The following is a 25,139-nucleotide window of genomic DNA, read 5'->3' on the forward strand; positions in this document are numbered from 1 at the left end:
GAACAGAGGTCCATCAATGGCTATTAGCCACAGTTTGTGTGTGTGTGTATATAGATATATATATTGGCCACTGTGTGACACAGAGTGTTGGAGTGGATGGGCCATTGGCCTGATCCAACATGGCTTCTCTTACGTTCTTATGTTGTTATGCTCATTTGTCATTTTTGATTCAGACTATTCCTCCACCTAGAACATGAATGACAGTGGTTCTCTGAAAGCCAGAAAGATCCTCCAAGTCCCGATACCCAAGATCCTTTTACATGTAGATACATGCTGGGCACTTCAGCAGGCAAAACCAACACAACCGCAAAAGTATGGTTGGAAGCTCAAGGTGAACTATTATTCAAGGATTAATTTGAGTCAGGACTCAGGCTGGAACATTTATTGGCACAATGCAATAAGAACAACAGAAAAAAAAGTAACTCTGAAAAAATGCTCAACAACGTAAATACAAAAAATATATAATAAACGTATTTATACAAATGACTGTTGTTTTTATACCATCACAAATCATACAGTCATAGTGACAGTCATAACAACTAGAAAAAGTCGATAGTTATTATCTGTAATATAATTTAATTCTACTATGAAAATGTTATGAATGTATTTTCACTGGAAACGGAAGTTTTATGGGGAGAAAAAAAGCTGATTCTTGGAACCATTTCTTTGGATTTCTCTTTCATGAAAACAATTCCTTGTGAATTTAACCTATTGACTTCTCCTGGATATTATGTCACTATAACTATGATTTGTGATGGTATAAAAACAACACTATTTATATAGATGTCTTTATTATATTTTTAAATTATCTACAATGTTGAGCGGTTTTTTTTCACAGTACTTTTTTCTGTTGCTCACTTGAGTATAACCGTGAATCCTCTAGTTGGATTACAAAGCAATAAAGTACTTTTAAATTGGAACCAGCCAACTTTTTCCACTCAAGCTTGTTCCATATCCCTCCTTATCACAGCCACCGTACCACATGGCCTTCTGTCCATCCATCTCTCGTGATCCCTTCTCGGTACTTTCAGGGGATCACTGCCTTCCTTTTTCATCATGGAAGAGCTGGTTGGATCCCACTCTTTGACCACGTGCAGAGTGCTTTTCCTTCCTGCAGCAAACCTAGGGAACCAACCTTAAGCAGCTTGGAATGACAACCAGGACCGAGAGGTGTAACTTTAAGGCAAGCTTGAACACACCAACACAAACACACAAAAGTACCTCTTTCTTTTCAGAAATTCAACGTTGGATGGCTACAATTTCCCACACTGAGGACAAAGGTAATGGAAAGGAAGGGAAGGGAAGGGAAAGGAAAGGAAAGGAAAGGAAAGGAAAGGAAAGGAAAGGAAAGGAAAGGAAAGGAAAGGAAAGGAAAGGAAAGGAAAGGAAAGGAAAGGAAAGGAAAGGAAAGGAAAGGAAAGGAAAGGAAAGGAAAGGAAAGGTCCCCTGTGCAAGCACCAGTTGTTTCCGACTCTGGGGTGACGTTGCTTTCACAACGTTTTCACGGCAGACTTTTTATGGGTTGGTTTGCCACTACCTTCCTCAGTCAGCTACACTTTCCCCCCAGCAAGCTGGGGACTCATTTGACCGACCTCGGAAGGATGGAAGGCTGAGTCAACCTTGAGCCAGCTACCTGAAAACCCAGCTTCCACCAGGGATCAAACTCAAGTCATGAGCAGAGCTTAGGACTGCAGTACTGCAGCTTTAACACTGCGCCACAAGGCTCTTCTCAAAGGTAATGAGGTTTATTCTAAAAACAATATGCAACTTTAGGGAAAAGTAGAGATGGGCTTCCCTCCCCGACTCAGTTTGGAATGACTTTTGATAAATTATTTTCTAACTGGGAAAGAAACTATTTCTTTGCCTGTTCTAAAGGTCAGCTCCATAGCACTCCCAAGGATGTTGCAAGAAAATAGATAGGACCACCCAGCTCCCACTGGAGCACCCCTCTTTCCTTTCCCAGAACTTCACCGATGGAAGGAATGCTGTAGAAACAGGAAGTCTTGCTGGTGGGCCTGCATTGGGTCTTACACATAACTATGCCAGCTTCCAAATGGCAAGGATTCATGAGAGATGTAACGCTTATGGATTCTTGTTTCAGAGGGCAGACATATTGACCAATTTTGCAGTAGGGCTTGTTCCGGGTGGGGAGCCCTTTTGCCCCCGGCACTTCTCTCGGTTTTTGCACAAGCTGCTCCGGAGCTGCGATTTGGCCCACTGCTTTTCCGCAGCAAGCAGAATCCGCTTGTAAGAGGATCTCGCTTGCTGCAGAAAAGCGGCGCGCCAACTCGCAGCTCCGGGGCAGCTTGTGCAAAAACAGAGAGAAGCGCCGGGAGCAAAAGGGCTCTCCGCCCGGAACAAGCCCTAGTGCGAAATCGGGTCATTGTTCTGCAACAGAAAAGCTCAATTTGAGTCTAGTAGTGCCTCTGAAAAGAAGATTGCTGCGATGCAAGCTTTTGAGCATCCCTCCATCAGATATAGGCACTTTGACTCTCAAAAGCTCATATCCCCAAAAACATGTTGGCCTTTAAGATGGCACTGGACTGGGATCTAGCTGATATTCATAGTAAGACATCAGAATCCATGGCTGCTAACAGACAGGCAGTTTGGGGCGCATGGGGGGCATCCCAAATGGGGCCAGCTCAGAAAGAAGAATGCAAAACCATCCACACGCTCCCCCGAAAGCCGTTCCCATCCCGTCAGCAAGGCGACTTGGCGCTATCGGACAGCTGTAGTTTGGTTTGGGTTTCTTTTTTTCCCATTCATTTCTTGGTTATGCGCACGTGCGCTCATGTGCCCATGCACTTGAAATCATCATCATCATTTTTAAAAAGGCCAGAAATGGCTTTGGGCAGCTTGGCGGATTCACACCGCCAAGGCACATCACTTGTGTGCTTCTGCGTCCAGACCCAAGTGAGGCGAGCGGCATGCAGCACAGAAATCTGCTACCGCTTCGGAAGCGGTAGCTTTTTGAGCCGCTCTGGGGATGCCGGAGGACACATTAAGGGATGGGGGCAGGCAGCAGATGTGCTCGTTTGGACAGGTTTTTCTGGTCAATTTCTGAGGCGTCGCTGGGTCACCTTAAACTGCCCGTCTGTAAGCAGCCCATGAGCCATGGGCACCGAGACCACTGGTGAGGTTTCCACAGTCACATGCTGGTAAACTAAATCAGAAACTTCTGGATCGTGGGGGTAGAACTGGACCCCATCTGCAGAGGGGGCTTTGGGCTCAGTTTGTAAGACGCGTAGGTATTCCCAACGGTAGGAGTGTATTTTTCAATCCAGTATTTCCAAACTTCATCAGTATAAAACCCTTCTGAGTTATAACGTCCCAGGTTCCCGCCCCCCCCCCAAAAAACCCCACCCTGCTCCTGAATTTTATTCAACTAGAGCATCTTATGTCCGACGGGGCCTTGCAGCACTATCCCCGTTGAAGAGCGAGTCCCGTTTTCTTCTTCTTCAGTGTATGCGTGTGGCCCGCGCGCGAGCTGAGGTAAAAGGAGATTCGTGGAAGGATCGTAACGTGGGCCCCTCCTCACCTGACAGCGGAACGTGCGGAGCAAAGGCCCTCGAGCAAACTGCCGTTAAAATATCACACACACGCAAGCGTACAAAACATACAAGCCCAGCAACGACACGTATTCTGTAAACACAAGCAAGGAAGGGCCTTCAAGGCCCGCGCTCCCTTTCACGAATTCCCACGGTACGTGATGTTGGTGAATGTGGAGGTGGCTCCCCTGTATAGTGGGTTGTTGGCCTGGAACAGAAAAAAAAAGACAGGATAAATGAGGTGCAAACTCTTGACTGGGAAATTCTTGGAGATTTGGGGGTGGAGTCTGAGGAGGGCGGAGTTTGGGAAGGTAGGGGAAACATCATAGGCCCCGTCCCATCACCCTGACATTTCTCACCGTGTCCCACTTTGCTCTAGCTCTCTCTTCTTCAAACTTGGCAAATTCTCTCCGGTCGTGAATTGTAACGAGTAGTTTCCAGATGAGCAGGGCAGCCAAGCCGATAAGCAAGATGGCTCCCGTCACCGAAAGGAGGACTACCAGGACGTCAGGCCCTTTGGGACAGTCTGGAAGGGAGAGGCAAGCCGTCACACAGAGCTCGGCATTTCCCCCCACTCAGGGGCGGTTCCAGATTTCAGAGTGGCTCTCTCTGCTGCTTACCACCAAGCACCTCACCTGCATCCCCTTCCCTGAACTGCCTGCCAAACTTCCTACTGTCTGCACCCCTTTCTTAACAAAGCTGGGTGGAATTTGGGGCTAGGAATATGAATGGTGAAGCACTCACAAGCAGGCTGAAAGCCACGTGGGTCGGTAGAAGAGAAACCACACGGGTTGTTGGCAGCAGGCCCTGCTAGAAGCCCTAGAACTGGGCTGTCAAACATGCAGTCCGGGGGCCGAATTAGGCCCCCAGAGGGCTCCTATCAGGCCTCCAAGCAACTAGCTGTCATCTGCTTCCTTCTCTCTATATCTTGCATCCTTCTACAGAACAGCTTGCTTTGCAAGGCTTGCTCAATTGCACAGGAGCTACAGAGCAAAACCTCTATTTTTCTCCACTGGCTGAGGCTCCTCCCTTGGGGAGGAGGCAGAGTTTGTTTTTCCAGGCTCTCTCAATTGCACAGCAGAGTTACTGAGCCAGGCCTCTCTTCCTTTTATTGGCTGAGGCTTGTCCCCCTCCCAGTTTCCTGGGGGAAGGAAGGAAAGAAAGAGCCAGAGCTTCCTTTGCCCAGTTCCCTGGATCACATGGGAGAGATACAAAGAAAACACCTTTAAGACCAACGGGTGCTAACGTTTTAAGCATATTTTAAGTTTAAATATATTTAATTGTGTTTGTCTGTGTCTTTTATAAAGTTTATATCTCTGCTACCTGATCTTAAATAGGTACACACACGGCTCAGCCCAACATAGCCCGGCCCAACATAGCTCGCCCCAACCCAACATGGCCTGGCCTAACAAGGTCTCATTAATGTCAGATCTGGCCCTCATAACAAACGAGTTTGACACCCATGGCCTAGAAGCTGCCCCATTTGAGAGTATGCTGCCCGCAGCAGTCCGAGGTCCTCTATCTGCCTGACTTTGCTACTCTGTGCAACTCTGTCTCCGTCTCTCTCCCCTTACCATATACCCATGTGCTTGATGCCAACTGCTGGGTGTGAAGCGAATGGCTTGAAAATGTCAAAACACCCTATATTGATTCCTCTACTGAACTTGTATTTATGGACTTTTAATATTTCTGCACAAGCACTTTCTTGTAGTGCAATGACTTGGCATTGAAAGGATTACTCACTGTGAATTGTTTCGGATAAATACACTTTATTGAGTGGTTTCTGTGAATTATTATTAGTTATTCCAACCAGAAGGCAGGAATCCGTAGGCCATATGGACTGTTCAGCTGTCTGTAACTTCATGTTAATATTTTGATGATACTGGATTTATATCCTGCCCTATACTCTCAATCTCAGAGTCTCAGAGTGGTCACAATCTCCTTTACCTTCCCTCCACCCCCCAACAGACACCCTGTGAGGTGGGTGGGGCTGAGAGAGCTCTCCCAGAAGCTGCCCTTTCAAGGACAACTCCTACGAGAGCTATGGCTGACCCAAGACCATTCCAGCAGGTGCAAGTGGAGGGAATCAAACCCGGTTCTCCCAGATAAGAGTCCGCACACTTAAACACTACACCAAACTGGATCTCTGGTAAATATTTTGCCATGTGTCATATTTTGCATTTCAAAAAAGTATTTGTTGTAATAAAAATCAGCTGACTGAAAATATAACCAGCTGGGCCTACGACGGCTCAAGCAGGAGGGTCAAAGGTTTGAATTACCTTTTGGTTGCCACCCACAAACGTTTTGGTGAGCTGTTGGTTGCTCTCACAAAATCCTTCCCAGAGAGTTTACCAAAGGGTGACACGGCCCCTCTTCAGCTTCTCCTTTGCCATGTTTGTTTGGTTTCTTTCATTCCTGTACTGGGTACTCAGCAGTTCTTGGCTGTGCGGCAGAAGCTGAGGTTTCCCAGGAGGCATTAGCTGGCCTCAAATTGCTTCCTCCCCAGGTGCCTCCAAAACCCACCCAAGCCTCACCCCTGAAGAGTGTTCCAGTGGGTCAGCCTCCGCCGGTTCCTGAGGTTGTGTGTCAGAGACACCAGTCGCATTTCTACCCTCTGTGGTCCAGGGCATGTCTCTTGGTTTGCTCACCTTGTGCAATCACACATGACTCTTCTATCTTGTTTGGGGGCTGGGATAGCCACAAGGCCTCTTGCTCACAGCCCCCATCTACCTAGCAGGCACTCCTGCATTGCCGGAGGCTACCACAAAACTAAGCGCACCGCCCCCACCCCACCCCGCCGCCCTCTCTCCTCTTGTCTGATTTACCAGCAAGATAGTCAGAGAGCTGACAGAACTGTTGAAATAAACTTAATCAGAAGTGCAGACAAAAAACACTGTGTGAGTCACAGGCGACAATATTTTGCAACCTGTGTAAGTTAGTTCAGGTTTCTGTGACTTAAGAGTTTAAAATCAAGAAATGCCAGTGAGTAAAAAGCACTCTCATTTTGATTCACTGCGAGGAAAAAAGCATTCTCATTTTGATTCACTGCGAGGAAAAAAGCACTCCCATTTTGATTCACTGCGAGGAAAAAAGCATTCTCATTTTGATTCACTGCGAGGAAAAAAGCACTCCCATTTTGATTCACTGCGAGGAAAAAAGCACTCCCATTTTGGAATTTCTTGTTGTGTTATTTCCTATTCCTTTGTGGCATCAGATCCTTAGAAATTCTGAACCTCAAAACTTTACTGTTTCCACATATTTCCCAGTCTCTTTCCAAAGACACTCCAGGAACTGAGAAAGAAGCATTTTTAAGCAGCCAAAAAACAACAACAACCAACTGGACAGTGGGGGAACACCTCCCCTAAACAGGGGTGCTGCTGCACGACACTCTCAATGCAATGACGTCACCTGGAAGTGACATCATTGTATGGGGAGACACTGTGGGTGAATGTTCTTGTTTTTTGGGCAAACTCGATGGTTCAAGCCCAATTTAACCATCACACCACATCCCCCAGGTGAACGCCCCCCCCAAATACCCTCGGCAGATGGGCAAAGGGACCTGTCAACTCTAGAAGAACAGAACCTAACAACTCACCTCCCTCTGTACATTCTTCTATCCCCTCATCGTTCATAACTTTTCTGGCCCGCTTTGGGAGGGTGTTTCCTGCTAAATCTGTGGGCGCTACGATGGAGCCGGCATAAGCCTTGTGGTTATGAATCACACAACGTTCATTTCACACTGGGAAATATGTGGAAACGGTAAAGTTTTGAGGTTCAGAATTTCTAAGGATCTGATGCCACAAAGGAATAGGGAATAACACAACAAGAAATTCCACAAAAGCCCTCACGGATTCCCGCCAATCCTTTTCTGCCGGCTGCACACAAACAAATCCAGTCTGAAACATTCTTTCCCAGATCCTGGCTCCTTCATTCATTTACTACATGACGGAGCAGATTTCCCCAGCAGATTTCACTCCCCTCCCCTTTCCCACTTATGTGAAGCAGCTGCCCAAAGTAATTCTGGCAATTTTTCACCACACGGTTTCAAACCTCCTCAAATGTATAAAACACATTAGATCAGGGGTGTCAAACATGTGGCCCGGGGGCCAAATCAGGCCTCTGGAGGGCTCCTTTCAGGCCCGCGAGCAGCTCACTGTTATCTGCTTCCTTCTCTCTCGCTTCCTTCTGCATCACAACTTGCTTTGCCAGGTTTGCTCGATCGCCACATCACACTTGACTGCTCTCTAAAGATCAAAGCGGAGTTTTGATCAAAGCCTCTCCGTGAGGCACTCACCTGGCTCGTCGATGACGTACAAGATGGACTTGCCGCTGGAGTCCTCATAATACTGGAAGCGGACCACGCAGTCATTCTCGTCCTTGTACGTACAGTTCACAGCGTCTTTTCCATTGTCTCCTGCAAGGGGGAAGGGGGCAGGAGGAGAGAATATAAGAGCAGTCTGTCATTCAAGGGCCCATTCCAGAGGAGCATTCTGGGTCGTCAGCAGCGGTCACTTGGCTGTCCGTGGCAAACTCAAGCACAGAATGATTCAGGCGGGGTAGCCGTGTTGATCTGAAGCAGCAGAACAAAGATAGGAGTCCAGCAGCATCTTTAAGACGAACAAACTTTAATTCCGGATATACCCTGAATAAAACCTCTTACGGGTGACACTGAAGTCAAAGTGTGTTCAGGCCCAAGGTGCAATCACACAAGAGATTTGGCCCAACCTAGCCACACCTCCCCTCGTTTTGGGATGGGATGGGACCAGATTAAATAGCTACTGGGAACGTCTCAGTAGCAAATCTTTAAAATGTAGGCAGGTCATGTTTCCCAGCTGTTTGAACAGCAGGGGGGGGGGAGACACACAATGAGAGCGCCCCACACGTGCAGGAGCAGTCTGAATGCTCCTCTTGCGCATGTGGCTCTCCGAGCAGCAGAGCGTGGGTTCTGTGATTGCCGCAGCTCGCATCAAAGAGAACCGCAGGGATACTGCAGCACCGATGATCCCATTGTGATGGATAAAACTGCACTCTCTGATTGGACCCTTGGTCATAAGGGATATACAGGCTCTACGCTGCATTTAGCCTGCACAGCCTATGATAAGATAAGGCAACGATATTTCATTGCTTGTTGTATTTTTTAAATGATTTATATATCGCCTTTTATGATATTATATAGCACCTGTCGGAGGAGCCCCGCGGCGCAGAGTGGTAAAGCTACAGTACTGCAGTCCGAGGTCTCTGCTCACGACCTGAGTTCGATCCCGGCGGAAGCTGGGTTCAGGTCGCCGGCTCGAGGTTGACTCAGCCTTCCATCCTTCCGAGGTCGGTCAAATGAGTCCCCAGGCTTGCTGGGGGGAAAGTGTAGAGGACTGGGGAAGGCAATGGCAAACCATTCCACAAAAAGTCTGCCGTGAAAACACTGTGAAAGCAACGTCACCCCAGAGTCGGAAATGACTGGTGCTTGCACAGGGGACTACCCTTACCTTTTTAATAGCACCTGTTACTGATTGTTTTATGATTTTATGTTTTATGTCCTTAATGGTTTGTTAGCCGCCCTGAGCCCGCCTGTGGGAAGGGCAGGATAGAAATCCAATAAATAAATAAATACAATTATTCCCTTTTCCCCCTGCAGATCGGTTGAGTTGGGTGTGTGGCAGTGAATGCTGATCAACTTAGCAGCTGCAATGGCACACAACACTCTGAGTGTATGGAACAAATCCATCAGTACATTTTCAATCCGCTTTTTGCAGAAGGAGATGCTGTCAGTTTGGTGGAGACTAATGTCTCACACACCGACCTTAAGGACAGGCACTCTGGGGAGCAGACTGAGGACAAGGGAGGGACGGTGGCTCAGTGGTAGAGCATCTGTTTAGTAGGCAGAAGGTCCCAGGTTCCATCCCTGGCATCTCCAACTGAAAAGGATCCAGGCAAGTAGGTGGGAAAAAACTTCAGCTTGAGACTCTGGAGAGCCGCTGCCAGTCTAAGCAGACAAGACTGACTTTGATGGACCCTCCACCTGTGAACATATGAAGCTGCCTTATACTGAATCAGACCTTTGGTCCATCAAAGTCAGTATTGTCTTCTCGGACCTGCAGCGGCTCTCCAGGGTCTCAAGCTGAGGCTTTTCACACCTATTTGCCTGGACCCTTTTTTGGAGATGCCGGGGATTGAACCTGGGACCTTCTGCTTCCCAAGCAGATGCTCTACCACTGAGCCACCGTCCCTCCCTATTTGCACATTAGGCTCCACCCCTGACACCAAGCCAGCTGGAACTGCGTTCCTGTGTGCTCCTGCTAAAAAAAATCCCTGCCTAGGATTCTCGTATGAACAGCTGAATGAAAGTTGAATACTTTATTGAATATGTGGATTTATATCGTATTCACTGCTTGAAAAGGTTATGTCGTCATCATTGACATTATTCTTTGTACCCCTGAGGTTATAAACACACACGTTATGGTGTTTTGTGGAATTTATTCAGACGCTGTTACAGCTAATTCTCCTGTTGTACTCACGTTCTAGATGCTGTAATCCTTAAATATATTAGAGCCTCTCTGACTAGCCTGCCTTGAAGTTTGTTGTGTGAGGATAAAGAAACGGAGGAGAGAAGAACCAAGAGAAGAAACAACATTCTGAGCTTCTCGGAGGATGAGTGAGATAAAACCAGGGCGCTTTTTTTGTAAGTGGAACTCCTTTGCGTATTAGGCCACACACCCCTGATGCAGCCAATCCTCCAAGAGCTTACAGGGCTTTTCTTACAGGGCTTACTGTAAGCTCCAGGAGGATTGGCTACACCAAGGGAGTGGGGCCTAATATGCAAAGGCGTTCCCGCTACAAAAAAAAAAAAGCCCTGGATAAACTCAAGGGGCAGATGGCTCACCCAACTCCTGCACGGACTCGATTTCATCCCGGCAGTTTCGACTGCAAGTGTCTTGCTCCATCAGGGTCCCCCTCTCAAACTTCTTGCACTCCACGCACTCCCTGCATAGGAGGAAGAAACAGGGGATATGAGAGGAGGAAAGCAGTGGCTGTCGCTGGACCTGCCCTTGCCAGTTCCTGGCCAACAGTGTCAAGGCCATAACAGGTCAGGACAGGCTCGCCCAGTAGGCAAACAAGGCAGTTGTCTAGGGCGCTGGGAGGGTGGGGGTGCCAAATTGGGCTCCCCCCCTCTCAGTGCCCCAGGGAAGTGCCTACTTTGCCTGCCTCCTCCGCCCGCCGCCACCACCCACCACTCCTTTCCCTTCCCGATTGCCAACGCCTGTTCCTCCTTTCCCTTCCCTTCACCGCCCTGCCACTGTGATCACAGCACACCATGCAGCGGCACCCCCTTCCCTTCGCTCCCCCCACAGCCCGCGGCACCTGGGCCCTCCCGGGCCCGACAAGGCATGAATCTTATCTTTAGAAGGACGGGGCCGAAGTGAAGGCTTGGCTCCCCTTCCCTTCCGGTTCCGGGGGGATGCGAGGTGGGGCGCAGGGCAGGGGGAGGCCTGCCTGGGGTGCCACACACCCTTGGGCCGGCACTGTAGCAGGTCACAGGCAAGGCTTGCGCTTGTCCTGGGCTCAGTTCTCCTGGCATCCACAAGCACAGCACAGCTCCCTGGCGTGCAAGTGCCTCCTTTCCCTTGGTCCAGAATGTCAGACAGTGGAGGTTCAAAGCAAGCGGACTTCCATCGGTTACAACGTTAAGGCTTTTATTTGATAATCCAAAGGTTCTGAACAACGAAGCATTGGGAACTGATGCTCTTTGGCGGGAGCATGAATGCTTTAACCAAAATACATCAAAGGTTTTCTAAACACATCTACGTTCCCACACTAGAGTGATAAATGTAACACCTTGCTTTCCCTTATCTCACTGCGGGTTCCCATTCTCACGGAAAAGCCCTGCTAGCTTTACTTGAGGCATTTTATCTTCAAAGGGTTGTTGCTTTTGTTAGTACCAAGGAGAGGAATTCACAGCAGGGGTTAGTAACCTCTCTGTTTCTACTTTGGTATGCAAGGTCCCTGTTGCAGGGCTAATAGTAAATGTTCTAAAATAGAGTCAGTTAGGTCAGTCTATACATTGCATCTTAAGCATACTATCATACTTAAATATCTTAAGCATACTATCATACTAGTTAAGCTATCAGGAGAGCCAGTTTGGTGTAGTGGTGAAGTGTGCGGACTCTTATCTGGGAGAACCGGGTTTGATTCCCCACTCCTCCACTTGCACCTGCTAGCATGGCCTTGGGTCAGCCATAGCTCTGGCAGAGGTTGTCCTTGAAAGGGCAGCTGCTGTGAGAGCCTTCTCCAGCCCCACCCACCTCACAGGGTGTCTGTTGTGGGGGAGGAAGGTAAAGGAGATTGTGAGCCGCTCTGAGACTCTTCGGAGTGGAGGGCGGGATATAAATCCAATATCTTCATCTACCTCACTAGGTGTCTGTTGTGGGGGAGGAAGGTAAAGGAGATTGTGAGCTGCTCTGAGACTCTTCGGAGTGGAGGGCGGGATATAAATCCAGTATCTTCATCTACCTCACAGGGTGTCTGTTGTGGGTGGGGAGGAAGGGAAAGGAGATTGTGAGCCGCTCTGAGACTCTTCGGAGTGGAGGGCGGGATATAAATCCAATATCTTCATCTACCTCATAGGGTGTCTGTTGTGGGGGAGGAAGGTAAAGGAGATTGTGAGCCGCTCTGAGACTCTTCGGAGTGGAGGGCGGGATATAAATCCAGTATCTTCATCTACCTCACAGGGTGTCTGTTGTGGGGGAGGAAGGGAAAGGAGATTGTGAGCCGCTCTGAGACTCTTCGGAGTGGAGGGCGGGAGATAAATCCAATATCTTCTTCTTCATCATCTATTATATCATGTGTTTTCCAGTGTCTATTATATCACTGTGTTTTCCAGTGTCTGACACAGACAGGCACTGCCCAGAGCGTACTGCAGGTTTGAAGTTTGGGCCTTGTCAAGTGCCTTGCCCTTATCTGCACCTGTTTGATGTAACCTGAGGAATGGATGCTTAGACTGCTGGAGAAACGATACTTAACGGCTTGCCTCCTGGAAGCTGGGAAGCGGCCTGGCCCTCAAGGCCACCGCTTCTATCTTGGGAGGCTTTGTAGAATGCTTGGTACTGAACGCATGCCACTAGATTTCAACGGTCTTCGGGCCCTGAGTTCAGGCGCACTTGTAACAGCCCCTGCAAGATTATATAACCCAATGCCTGTTTCGCTGTATGCCGGTTTCAACACTGACTACATCTCAGTGTCACGTTATCCTGCCTTACAATAAATGCTTATCCAAATACATGGAGAGTCGTCCTTATTGAAGGGAAACTGGGAACCTGACAGGCATCCCTCCCAAAGTCTCTGCAGAAGGGATGGGCTATATCCTAAAAAGGGAGCCTGGACTTTCACAGAACTATAGAGTTGGAAGGGACCTCCAGGGTTATCTAGTCCAACACCCTGCACAATGCAGGAAACTCACAACCCCCCCCCCCCCCTAAATTCACAGGATCCTCATTGCTGCCAGATGGCCATCTAGCCTCTGTTGAAAAACCTCCAAGGAAGGAGAGCCCACCACCTCCTGAATAATCCTAGAGTTGGAAGGGACCTCCAGGGTCATTAGTCCAATCCACTGCACAATTCAGGAAACTCAAAAACACCTCCCCCTAAATTCACAGGAACTACATTACTGTCAGATGGCCATCTAGCCTGTTTAAAAACCTCCAATGAAGGAGAGCCCACCACCTCCCGAAGAATCCTAGAATCTTAGAGTTGGAAGGGACCTCCAGGGTTATCTAGTCCAACCCCCTGCACAATGCAGGAAACTCACAACCCCCCCCCCCCAAAAAAAAAAATTCACAGGATCTTCATTGCTGTCAGATGGCCATCTAGCCTCTGTTGAAAAACCTCCAAGGAAGGAGAGCCCACCACCTCCTGAAGAATCCTAGAGTTGGAAGGGACCTCCAGGGTCATCTAGTCCAACCCCCTGCAGAATGCAGGAAACTCACAAACACCTCCCCCTAAATTCACAGGATCCTCATCGCTGTCAGATGGCCATCTAGCCTCTGCTTAAAAACCTCCAAGGAAGGAGAGCCCACCAACTCCTGAGGAGGAAGCCTCTTTCACTGAGGAACCGCTCTAACCATTCTTGAAATCTCGTCGGTCTTTAAGGTGCTACGGTCCTTGAATCTTGCTCTATTTTCCTCTGATTTGCTCAATGGATTTTTCTGCCCCACTGAGGAACCGCTCTGACAGTCAGGATGTTCTTCATCTTAGATCATTTAGGAGCAGAGTCTACTCAGAAGTAGAGGCCAAAAGGGTTTTCCCTATTACCTATTTTGATAGTTTTGATAGTATAGTTTCACCCTGACGTTTCTTCAATTATAGTCTTTCTTAAACTCAGGGAGCCCCTCTTTTTCTCTATAGTACCAGCAGAGGAATCAGCAAAGAGGCCACGACTTATCCAGAAGGGCCAATGGTGAGATAAGCCCTCTGTGGCCGCCTTGGGGACTTGCGGTGCCCAGTTGTGGGCTGAGCCGGGAAGGCCCTAGGGTGACTCACTGCCTGCTGCCCTGCACCCCCGGGGGCCCTAGGTGTGTGCACCCCCCCACACACACAGGCTGAGCTGCCCCCCTCCCTTCTGCATCGCCGCAACGTGCACCACCCCCCTTCCAGTGCACTCAGAGGAGTGCCGCTAGAATCGGCCCTATTCGCTTCGATACGGCCCGAGCATCTGAGCGCTGGAGAAGGCTTCGCTTCCCCCTCTTTTCCGGGACCGGAAGGAAGGGGGAGCGAAGCCTCCTCCAGCAGTCTCTTAAGGGAGAAAGCTCAGGTGCCCGCGTTGAAGCGGGTAGGGTCAAGCTTAGCAGCGCTCCTCTTCAGCATGCTGGGGGAAGGAGGGGTGTTGTGGCAGCGGTAACACTGCTGTGTTACGGCACTGCAGAAGGGGAAGCAGCCTGGGGTGTGCGGACAAGTGGCGGTGGCCAATGCAGCGGGGGTGTGTGTGTGGAAGTTAGGCATTTGTCTTGGGTACCAGGAAGGGGAGAGAGCCCAATTCGGTGCCCCTGACAAATGCCTAATTTGCCTAGCGGGTGAGCTGGCCCTGGGGCTGAGACTGCATTTCTCAAAGCCTGCAGGAAAAAAGAGGGAGAGGTACACAGATGCCAGCTCCAGGTTGGGAAATTCCAGGAGATTTGGGGGTGAAGCCTGGGGACAGGAGGGTTTGAAGAAGAAGAAGAAGAAGATATTGGATTTATATCCCGCCCTCCACTCCGAAGAGTCTCAGAGCGGCTCACAATCTCCTTTCCCTTCCTCCCCCACAACAGTCACCCTGTGAGGTAGATGAAGATATTGGATTTATATCCCGCCCTCCACTCCGAAGAGTCTCAGAGTGGCTCACAATCTCCTTTCCCTTCCTCCCCCACAACAGACACCCTGTGAGGTGGGTGGGGCTGGAGAGGGCTCTCACAGCAGCTGCCCTTTCAAGGACAACCTCTGCCAGAGCTATGGCTGACCCAAGGCCATTCCAGCAGGTGCAAGTGGAGGAGTGGGGAATCAAACCCGGTTCTCCCAGATAAGAGTCCGCACACTTAACCACTACACCAAACCAGCTTTGGGGGAGGTGAGGGGCCTCAGTGGGCTGGAGCACCATAGAGTCCACCCTCCAAAGCAGCCATTTTCTCTAGCAGAAGCCGGCAACCTTCCCTGGAAGTCCTGCTCGCGGTTGAGACAAGCGGTGGGTTTGGAAGCGGCTCATCCCTTACTCACTTCTTGATGGTGCAGGCATCGGGGCAGGTGGGACACTTCTCACAGGTGTCTCCGTAAGAGCCCGGCTGGGTGCAGACGCACTTCCCGCAGGCGCAGTAGCCCCGCCCCAGCCCGCTGCAGATCATCCCGTTGCTGGAGAGGCAGGTGTCGGTCCGGGTGGTGCAATTGCAGTAGGTCCCCTTCCAGTCCGGATCGCAGGCACAGTCCCCGCAGACGCACTTCCCGTGACCTGCAAGTGAAACCGCACGATGAACAGGAGCAAGAGCTCAAATCTATAACTAGAGGTCTAATTAAAAAAAAAAACCTCTCAAAAGGCCTTTAAAAAAAACCTAATCTTATCAGTAGAACAAAGCAGGAATCAAGCTTCACCTTTAAGGCCAACAAAGTTTTATTCAGTCTTAAATGTGCCACTTGACTCCTGCTTTGTTCTACTGCTTCAGACCAACATGGCTGCCCACCTGGATTTAATTTTATCAGTAAGAACATTAAGAGAAGCCATGTTGGATCAGACGAATGGTCCATCCAGTCCAACATTCTGTGTCACATAAGAACATTAGAGAAGCCATGTTGGATCAGGCCAATGGCCCATCCAGTCCAACACTCTGTGTCACATAAGAGAAGCCATGTTGGATCAGGCCAGTGGCCCATCCAGTCCAACACTCTGTGTCACATAAGAACATTAGAGAAGCCCTGTTGGATCAGGCCAATGGCCCATCTAGTCCAACCCTCTGTGTCACATAAGAGAAGCCATGTTGGATCAGGCCAATGGCCCATCTAGTCCAACACTCTGTGTCACAGAAGAACATAAGAGAAGCCATGTTGGATCAGGCCAGTGGCCCATCCAGTCCAACACTCTGTGTCACATAAGAACATAAGAGAAGCCATGTTGGATCAGGCCAGTGGCCCATCCAGTCCAACACTCTGTGTCACATAAGAACATTAGAGAAGCCATGTTGGATCAGGCCAGTGGCCCATCCAGTCCAACACTCTGTGTCACATAAGAACATTAGAGAAGCCCTGTTGGATCAGGCCAGTGGCCCATCCAGTCCAACACTCTGTGTCACATAAGAACATAAGAGAAGCCATGTTGGATCAGGCCAGTGGCCCATCCAGTCCAACACTCTGTGTCACATAAGAACATAAGAGAAGCCAAGAACATAAGAACATAAGAGAAGCTTGCAAAACCGCCCTCTTCCAACTAGCTTTCTAAAACAAAACCTGGTAGTAACATCAAGCCATCTTTGTACATACTGGAGATTGCGGCACTGTTAAGCTATATTGGTTTTAGACTATTTATTTAACATATTTCATCTATGAATTGCATTTTAACCGTATTATCTTGTTTTTATTGTTATAACATGGTTTATACCATGTCCTGTAAGCCGCCCTGAGCCTGCTTCGGCGGGGTATAAATAAAAAAATTATTATTATTATTATTATTCCTCATTTTTCTCTCTCCTGCTGCTCCACAAAGCAAGGGTCAGAGTCGGCGTTCAGGCGGCCAACCGCGGCATCCTTTGCAAGACCAGGGAAATCTGGACTTTCTGGGCTAGCCATTTCATCTTAGCTACGATCTTTCCCAAAAGATCAAAGTAAACCTGCACACTCAGAGGCAATAAGCCTCCGAATGCCAGATGGGGTTGCCAGGCTCAATGTTTTCGTCAGCGGAAGGATTTGAGGGGCGTTCTGGGAGAGGGCGTGGCTATCCCATGATGACATCACGCCACGAGATGTCACCGTGTTCCTGATGCGAGGGATTGCATTGATGCATTGTTTCCCGATGGTATTCAAGCTGAGTCAAACAACTCATCCCTTTGTGTATTCTCCCTGTCTCCAACAAACCTCCTTTGTAAGTTCAGTGCTGGGAGATTGAAACAGGACAGCCAACGTATAGACCAGGGGCGTCAAACATGCAGGTAGGAGGTTGAATCAGGCCCCCGAGCAACTGGCTGTCATCTGCTTTTTTCTCCCTCTCTCTTGCTTCCTTCTGCATCACAGCTTGCTTTGCAAGGCTTGCTCGATCGCACAGGAGCTATAGAACAAAATCTCTATTTTCTCCATTGGCTGAGGCTCCTCCCTTGGGGAGGAAGGGGGGAAGGAAAAGCTTGCTTTGCCAGGCTATCTCAATGGCAGAGCAGAGCTACTGAGCCAAGCCTCTCTTCCTTCTATTGGCTGAGGCTCCTCCCTCCCACCCCCAGTCCCCTGGGGAAGGAAGGAAAGAGCCAGAGCTTCCTTTGCCCAGTTCCCTGGATCCCATGGGAGAAATCCAAAGAAAGCGCCTTTAAGACCAACGAGCGCTAATGTTTTAAGCATGTTTTAAGTTTTTAAAGAAATATATTTGTGTTTGTCTGTGTTCTTTATCAAATTTATATCTCTGCTACTTAATCTTAAATAGGTACACACGTGGCCTGGTCCGACATGGTTCCAGCCCAACACGGTTTCTTTTATATCACATCCGGCCCTCATAACCAATGAGCTTGATGCCCCTAGTATGAACATTCTGTCTAAGCTGGCACAGGGCAAGGCACAGACAGGTGCCCTCTAAATACGCCGCCACATGCCAGGATCCGTCTAGGGTTGCCAATCCCCAGGTGGGGGCAGGGGATCCCCCGGTTTGGAGGCCCTCCCCCCGCTTCAGGGTCATCAGAAAGCAGGGGGAGGGGAGGGAAATGTCTGCTGGGAACTCTATTATTCCCTATGGAGATTTATTCCCATAGAAAATCATGGAGAATTGATCCGCGGGTATCTGGGGCTCTGTGGGGGGGGGCTGTTTTTTGAGGTAGAGGCACCAAATTTTCAGTGCAGCATCTACTGCCCCTCCCCAAAATATCCCCCAAGTTTCAAAACGATTGGACCAGGGGGTTCAATTCTATGAGCCCCAAAAGAAGGTGCCCCTATCCTTCATTATTTCCTATGGAGAAGGCATTGGAAAGGTGTGCCGTCCCTTGAAATGTGATGGCCAGAACTCCCTTCGGAGTTCAATTATGCTTGTCACAGACTTGATCTTGGCTCCACCCCCAAAGTCTCCTGGCTCCACCCCCAAAGTCCCCAGATATTTCTTGAATTGGACTTGGCAACCCTAGATCCGTCCCTGCATATAAATTCAGTTCAGCTAGTGAACGATTGATGCAGCTGAGCCATTAATATGGGAACATACGTGTCGCAAGGTCAGAGGCCCCAGGCACCCATGCATATCTTCTGGGATATGCCTCCACCTCTACAAGAGAAAAATAAACAGGAAGGCTAGTTAATGAGCAACTCGAGTGAATGGCGGAGAAAGAGGAGGAGGAGAAGCAGCTGCTTGTGTGTGGGGGTGAATTCACTGCTGATCCTGGGGAGAAAGTACACCCTAGAGAACAGGCTGTGGGGTCCGTCACATCCATCAGAAATAATGACTGCCACGGAATGAGCCAGGAGACGACAAATTAGTCGATGGGGGTACGGGGAGAAAGAAGAACGGGCGGTGCAGAAATAGATTTGGAAAAGCAAGCAGGGTTGGGGGGGACCCTCGGCTTTTCAAATTTGCACTTCAAAATCCACACGATGAGATCAGGTTTACATAAGTCCCCGCTGGCCCTCCTCTTGTGTTTTGCACAATGGCCGTTGTGGATCACAGCACCCGAGGACCAGAACGCTCCAGTTCTGCGTGAAGGGCAAGGCCAATTTCTGCAGCTCACAACACCACAGAAAGTGTTCCTGGCGCCTTTATCAGTCCCTGAGTCACCCTCACGCCTATCCTGGATTCTGGAACTTCCAAGAAAACCAAACACAAGCCATTCTTTCCCTCGTGAGATTTGGCTAAAACAATCTCCAGTTGAGATTAAAAAAATCAGAACATTCAGTCACAGGGCTGGAAGTTGCCACTTCAGTATTGTTGTTTTTAATCCCTCAGTCCTCTTTCCCAGGGTAGTTGTTAAATAAATCCTCTTCTCCCTTGTGCTCAGATTTCAGCAGGCTGTGTGCGTTTTTGACTCCTCCTTCTTCAGTAGCCATTTTGTATAGGGTTGCCAGGTCTGAAAGCCCCTGACCTTTTTTCACAGGGCTTTTAAACCAAAAAACCAAGGGATCCCCCAGTTTGGTGAGAGCCAGTTTGGTGTAGTGGTTAAGTATGCGGAATCTTATATGGGAGAACCAGGTTTGATTCCCCACTCCTCCACTTGCAGCTGCTGCAATGCCCTTGGGTCAGCCATAGCTATTGCAAGAGTTGTCCTTGAAAGGGCAGCTGCTGTGAGAGCCCTTTCAGCCCCACCTACCCCACAGGGTGTCTGTTGTGGGGAAAGAAGATAAAGGAGATTGTGAGCTGCTCTGAGTCTCTGATTCAGAGAGAAGGGCGGGGTATAAATCTGCAGTTTTCTTCTTCTTCAGTCTCAACTGGGAAATGGCAATCCTAATGTGGTTACATTCACTGCCCTGTATCAGAATTCCAAATGCACCCACAAATTCACCAAGGTTGGGGAGTCCTGGTTTAACAGATTCATTTCCTGTCCAAAGAAGGATTAAGCATAACTCCTCACAAAAGCCCTGTGAAAAGGGACCAACAAAGACCATTAAAACTTCCTGCTGTGGCAAAGCACAAGGAACTCTGTAAGATAGAACAACTCTGTGTGGCATCCACAAATTTGTTAACTATGACTTTTCTCCAGAGTCCCCGCTAGAACTGAGGCCAAGGGTGCACTCACTTCCTAATTCCCTTCCATATCCAAACCACACGAATCTTATTCTTCCTTCCCTCTTCCCAGTTTCGCTAAACTTATTCCCACAAAACTGCTTTGCTTAAGGAGGCAAGAGACCTTGAGTGGAGAAAGTAGAAGCAAGAACCAGCAGATATGCTGCTTAGGAAAGAGGGTCATCTCTATGTTTTTCAAACCAGGTATGATCAGCTACTGGGCATTTTAGAAACTTAGTGGCATACTGCACATTTACCCTACATACCTTACCGAAGGAGCTCAAGGTCTTTAAAGCTGGGCGACCACAGGGCTTTTTTTTGAGCAGGAACACACAGGAGCACAGTTCCAGCTGGCTTGGTGTCAGGGGGTGTGACCTAGTATGCAAATGAGTTCCTGCTGGGCCTTTTCTATTTAAAAGTTCTGCGCTGAACAATGGTGATGCCAGGGGTGTGTGGCCTAATATGCAAATGAGTTCCTGCTGGGCCTTTTCTATTTAAAAGTTCTGAGCTGAACAATGGTGATGTCAGGGGTGTGTGGCCTAATATGCAAATGAGTTCCTGCTGGGCTTCTTCTATTTAAAAGCTTTGTGCTGGACGATGGTGATGTCAGGGGGTGTGGCCTAATATGCAAGTGAGTTCCTGCTGGGCCTTTTCTATTTAAACATTCTGCACTGAGCAATAGTGATGCCAGGGGTGTGTGGCCTAATATGCAAATGAGTTCCGGCTGGGCTTCTTCTATTTAAAAGTTCTGCGCTGAACAGCGGTGATGTCAGGGGGTGTGGCCTAATATGCAAATGAGTTCCCGCTGGGCCTCTTCTATTTAAACGTTTTGAACAATGGTGATGTCAGGGGGTGTGGCCTAATATGCAAATGAGTTCTAGCTGGGCTTTTTATACAAAAAAAGGCCCTGGGTGACCAGATGCTCTCTCTCTCTCTCTCTCTCTCTCTATATATATATATATAAATGTTTGTTCTCTTCTGGCACTTAAAAAAAAATGATGAAAATTTTATCTTTTTTGTTGATGTCCATCCTCTTTGGAGCTCTTTAAAGAAATTGATGAAAAATGTCCTCTTTTGTGGGTTTTTTTTTTAAATTTGTATTTGTTTGTGTGCATGCATGTGAACCTGGAAGTTAGGTCAACCTCTGGTGACTGATCCCTGCTGGGGACCTCCTCTGCCAGAGCAGGCTCAGGGTGGCTAACAGGCCAGAGAGGTGGCTGAATAAAACCTGCTTCCGCCTCCCAACTGGCGGTATCCCAAGGCAGTCTCCCATCCAAGTACTTGCCGGACTTGGCCCTGCTTAGCTTCCAAGCTTTGACGAGACTGGGCTTGCCTGAGCTGTCCAGTTGGGGGAAAACGTCCTCTTTTTTTTATTGGGAGGCTGAGCCTATATTGCCCTACAGATCCCTCGTGGAAAGAAGCTTCAGTCTGGCCACCAGCACTTCTTCCTAGTGTGCATTTTGAATAGGACTTCCCAGGGGTCGTTTTGTAGAAAAATAGGCGGCGGAGCTCATTAGCATATCTCCCCCCCGCCCGCCAAAAGCAACCCGATGCAAGAAAGGAGAGCCCCGGGCAAGTGAGGCATGCTTGGGCTGGCTAGAGATCCAGCCAGTCCAAGAAGGCCTTGCTTGCCTGGGGCTTTCCTGGGTGGCCGCCCCCCAGTCAAAAGGCCAGCAAGCCACCCGCTGCCCAAAATCACATAAGAAGTGGAGAAAGGGTGGTGCAGGCTTCTCCAGGGGTTAATGAGGGCTGCTGGGGGTATAGCAAAGTCCCTGGTGGCTGGCTGGCTGGCTGCCCGCTCTCCTAATCCAGGGATTCTTATGCAGCTGCACTGACTATGCAATGGACAGGGCAGGTAGGGGGGAAGAGGGGGGGCCCTCAGAAAGGTTCAGGAGCTATGCTCCTGCGAGCTCCTGCTGAATCTGAGGCCTGGGACTTCCTATCCAATTGTGTCATTATCCTCATAAGCCTCTGGACCGCTTCATGCCCTTGGCTCCTTCCCTTCCCACAGCAATGGAACAGAGTCCTCACCTACGAGACCAGGAAGGGCCTCATTCTTGTTAGCTGTTAAGTCAAGTTAGCTGTTGAATCACTTGTTAAATCAAGTGATATATTCTGAACCAGACTCAACAACAACAAGCCTTTATTGGCATAAAAGAGATTTAGCAGTGCAAATAACAATATAAGTAATATAAAATCCTGGATAATAGATTACGCAGGGGAGCTAATGTACATAAAATGAGTAAAACATATGTAATTTCAAAGTTTAACAAAATTAAATGAATAAAACAAATAAGATTCCAGAGTCAGTCTCTGTCGGATTTCCATGGCCTGTTCAGACTCCGTGTAAAAGGTTTCCTGAGCAGGAACAAAAACTGAAGCCGTCGCCAAGAGAGTACATGCTCCACGCCTCTGTTGCTACGGCAATCCAGGATTTAAATGAAATATTCTGCTTAGGTGTTTCCACAGACAGCAGCAGCTGTAGGTCACCAAAAACTGTTGCGACAGAATCTTTTCATAAAGTCCATGGTATTAAATCAAAATTAACACAGCTGAGTAGCGCGCCAGAAAAGGGCTACACGAACATCGAAGGACCGTGGCCTCCTTACGAAGTGTGTTGCATTCTCCGGTGACGACGCAAACACTAATTTTGGAGGAGTCGGTTGCTCCAGAAGCAAAAATGTCTTCCATGCCTTGAAGCATGAAATGAAGACAGAAGTAACCTATTGTTACTCTGTAATTAGATTTTATATATTTTAAATTGTTTTTTTTTACTGTTAATTGTTTTATGATGTAACCTGCCCTGAGCCTGTTCTATGGGAAGGGTGGGCTAAAAATCGAATATATATATATATATATATATATATATATATATATATATATATATATATATATATATAATATATATATATATATAGTAAGAACAGAAAGTCTTAAGCGTTACTGTGAAATCACTGATATAAACGACAGATGATTATTGGCACACAGCAGAACAAGATGGCTATCACTCTTTCCTGCTATAGAACGGTTACCACAGATGTTTCCTGGTGCGAAATCTTTTTTTCCCCCTGTTTCCATCCAATCTACCATTCATTTTTTTTTTAAATTTTTTTGACGATGACTTAGCAGAAATGTATCTGTGGCAATTACATTTCTTACAGCACAATCCAGAGAGGGGGAGTGGAAAGTCTTTTGGGAGCAGACAAGCCGCTACGTGGGCGCAGGAAGGGTGTGCGCCGACGTACTATCGGTGCCGCCATAGTGGAGGGGAGTTATGTGGGTGGGGGGCCACCTGAGAGCAGCTCCACCCAAAGGCAGCAGCGCCTGAGGGCTGCGCCCGAGCGCGGGCGGAAGTGAGGTGGAGCGCAGCGTTCAGGCGGAGGAGGGGGTGGAGTTGAGGGCATGGCCAGGCTTAGGCTGCTTCCTGAGCAGTCTGGCACATGACATGCCCCCCCCCCCGAGAGGCGCAACGTCACACCGGCAAAAATAGCGGCGTGTCCCATAGGCACTCGTTGAAACCAAAAACAAAGGTCACCTCCGCCACTGCGGAAGCTTGCAAACCCCTTAGCGTGATTGCCTCACCAATCCCCTCGCGCCTCAGCCTGGCGAGCCTCCTCCCCGGTGCCCAATCGCGGTCCCCCCTCCTAGAAATACTTCCGCTCTGCCTCGCACAACTCAGTTATTAGGGACAGGTTCGCATGGCGGGAAGTTCTGCCAGCGAAGCCCCGGCCATACAGACTTTGGCCACTGTGTGACACAGAGTGTTGGACTGGATGGGCCACTGGCCTGATCCAACATGGCTTCTCTTATGTTCTTCTGTGACACAGAGTGTTGGACTGGATGGGCCACTGGCCTGATCCAACATGGCTTCTCTTATGTTCTTCTGTGACACAGAGTGTTGGACTGGATGGGCCATTGGCCTGATCCAACATGGCTTCTCTTATGTTCTTCTGTGACACAGAGTGTTGGACTGGATGGGCCATTGTCCTGTTCTAACATGGCTTCTCTTATGTTCTTCTGTGACACAGAGTGTTGGACTGGATGGGCCACTGGCCTGATCCAACATGGCTTCTCTTATGTTCTTCTGTGACACAGAGTGTTGGACTGGATGGGCCATTGGCCTGATCCAACAGGGCTTCTCTTATGTTCTTCTGTGACACAGAGTGTTGGACTGGATGGGCCATTGGCCTGATCCAACATGGCTTCTCTTATGTTCTTATGTGACACAGAGTGTTGGACTGGATGGGCCATTGGCCTGACCCAACAGGGCTTCTCTTATGTTCTTATGTTCTCTGTCTTAATAATGTGCTGCTTTTCTGTAGTTTCATGTTAAATAAATTTAAGAGAGTGGCCTTTCAAACAAACCACCAGTCCCTTTCTCTCATCTGCTACCATGAAATGTGAAATACCGTCCTTGAAAACCAGGTTGAAAATTTCCGAAATGTGAAACTGGAGGTATATTGTAGGTTTTAAGTGGGTTAAAAATGACCTGAGAGTGAAAAATATTGCTTCTTCAAACGGTGCCCACCTCCAGCTGGACTTGAATGAATGTATTTATTTATCAAGGCCGTAGACCAGCAAACAATTCATAAAAGTTGAATTCATAACCAATAAAAGGTGATATAAAGATACAATAATTATTATACAATACTAAAAAGCAACAGTTTGGGGGGAGGGACTCCATTGCATCGGTCCTTTCCCTCCCCGAACTCTCTTCTCCTCAGGCTCCACCCCAAAATCTATGGGAATCTCCCCACCCAGAGTTGGTAACCCTACTTCTCCTAGTGTACACATGTGGTACTTTTGCACACTTTCATCTCTGATCAGATAAGATTCTCAGAGGACTTTTCCCCCTCCTGAAACAAGATTATAGAATCATAGAGTTGGAAGGGACCTCCAGGGTCATCTAGTCCAACCCTCTGCACAATGCAGGAAACTCACAAGCACCTCCAGCTAAATTCACAGGATCCTCATTGCTGTCAGATGGCCCTCTAGCCTCTTTTGAAAAACCTCCAAGGAAGGAGAGCCCACCACCTCCCAAGGAGGAAGCCTGTTCCACTGAGGAATCCCCTCTAACGGTCAGGAAGTTCTTCCCAATGTTGAGCCGGAAACTCTTTTGATTTAATTTCAACCCATTGGTTCTCGTCCTACCTTCTGGGGCCACAAGGATAGAGAACGTACAAGATTAT

At 48.5% G+C, this 25,139-nt stretch overlaps 1 protein-coding gene across 1 annotated transcript in view; it reads right to left on the bottom strand.

Annotated features, from left to right (window-relative positions):
• Positions 1-3,251: 3,251 nt before the first annotated feature.
• ITGB3 (integrin subunit beta 3) overlaps positions 3,252-25,139 on the bottom strand; it is a 62,615-nt gene continuing 40,727 nt past the window's right edge. Inside the window, exons 10-14 of the mRNA XM_060256008.1 lie at positions 15,285-15,513; positions 10,426-10,526; positions 7,843-7,962; positions 3,908-4,074; positions 3,252-3,756 (exon numbers count right to left, since the gene is read on the bottom strand). Of these exons, the coding sequence (XP_060111991.1) occupies positions 3,688-3,756; positions 3,908-4,074; positions 7,843-7,962; positions 10,426-10,526; positions 15,285-15,513 (686 nt within the window). The 3' untranslated portion in view covers positions 3,252-3,687. The remainder of the gene's footprint in view (positions 3,757-3,907; positions 4,075-7,842; positions 7,963-10,425; positions 10,527-15,284; positions 15,514-25,139) is intronic.

Source organism: Heteronotia binoei, chromosome 15 (assembly GCF_032191835.1).
Source record: "Heteronotia binoei isolate CCM8104 ecotype False Entrance Well chromosome 15, APGP_CSIRO_Hbin_v1, whole genome shotgun sequence".
Classification (NCBI taxonomy): Eukaryota; Metazoa; Chordata; class Lepidosauria; order Squamata; family Gekkonidae; genus Heteronotia; species Heteronotia binoei.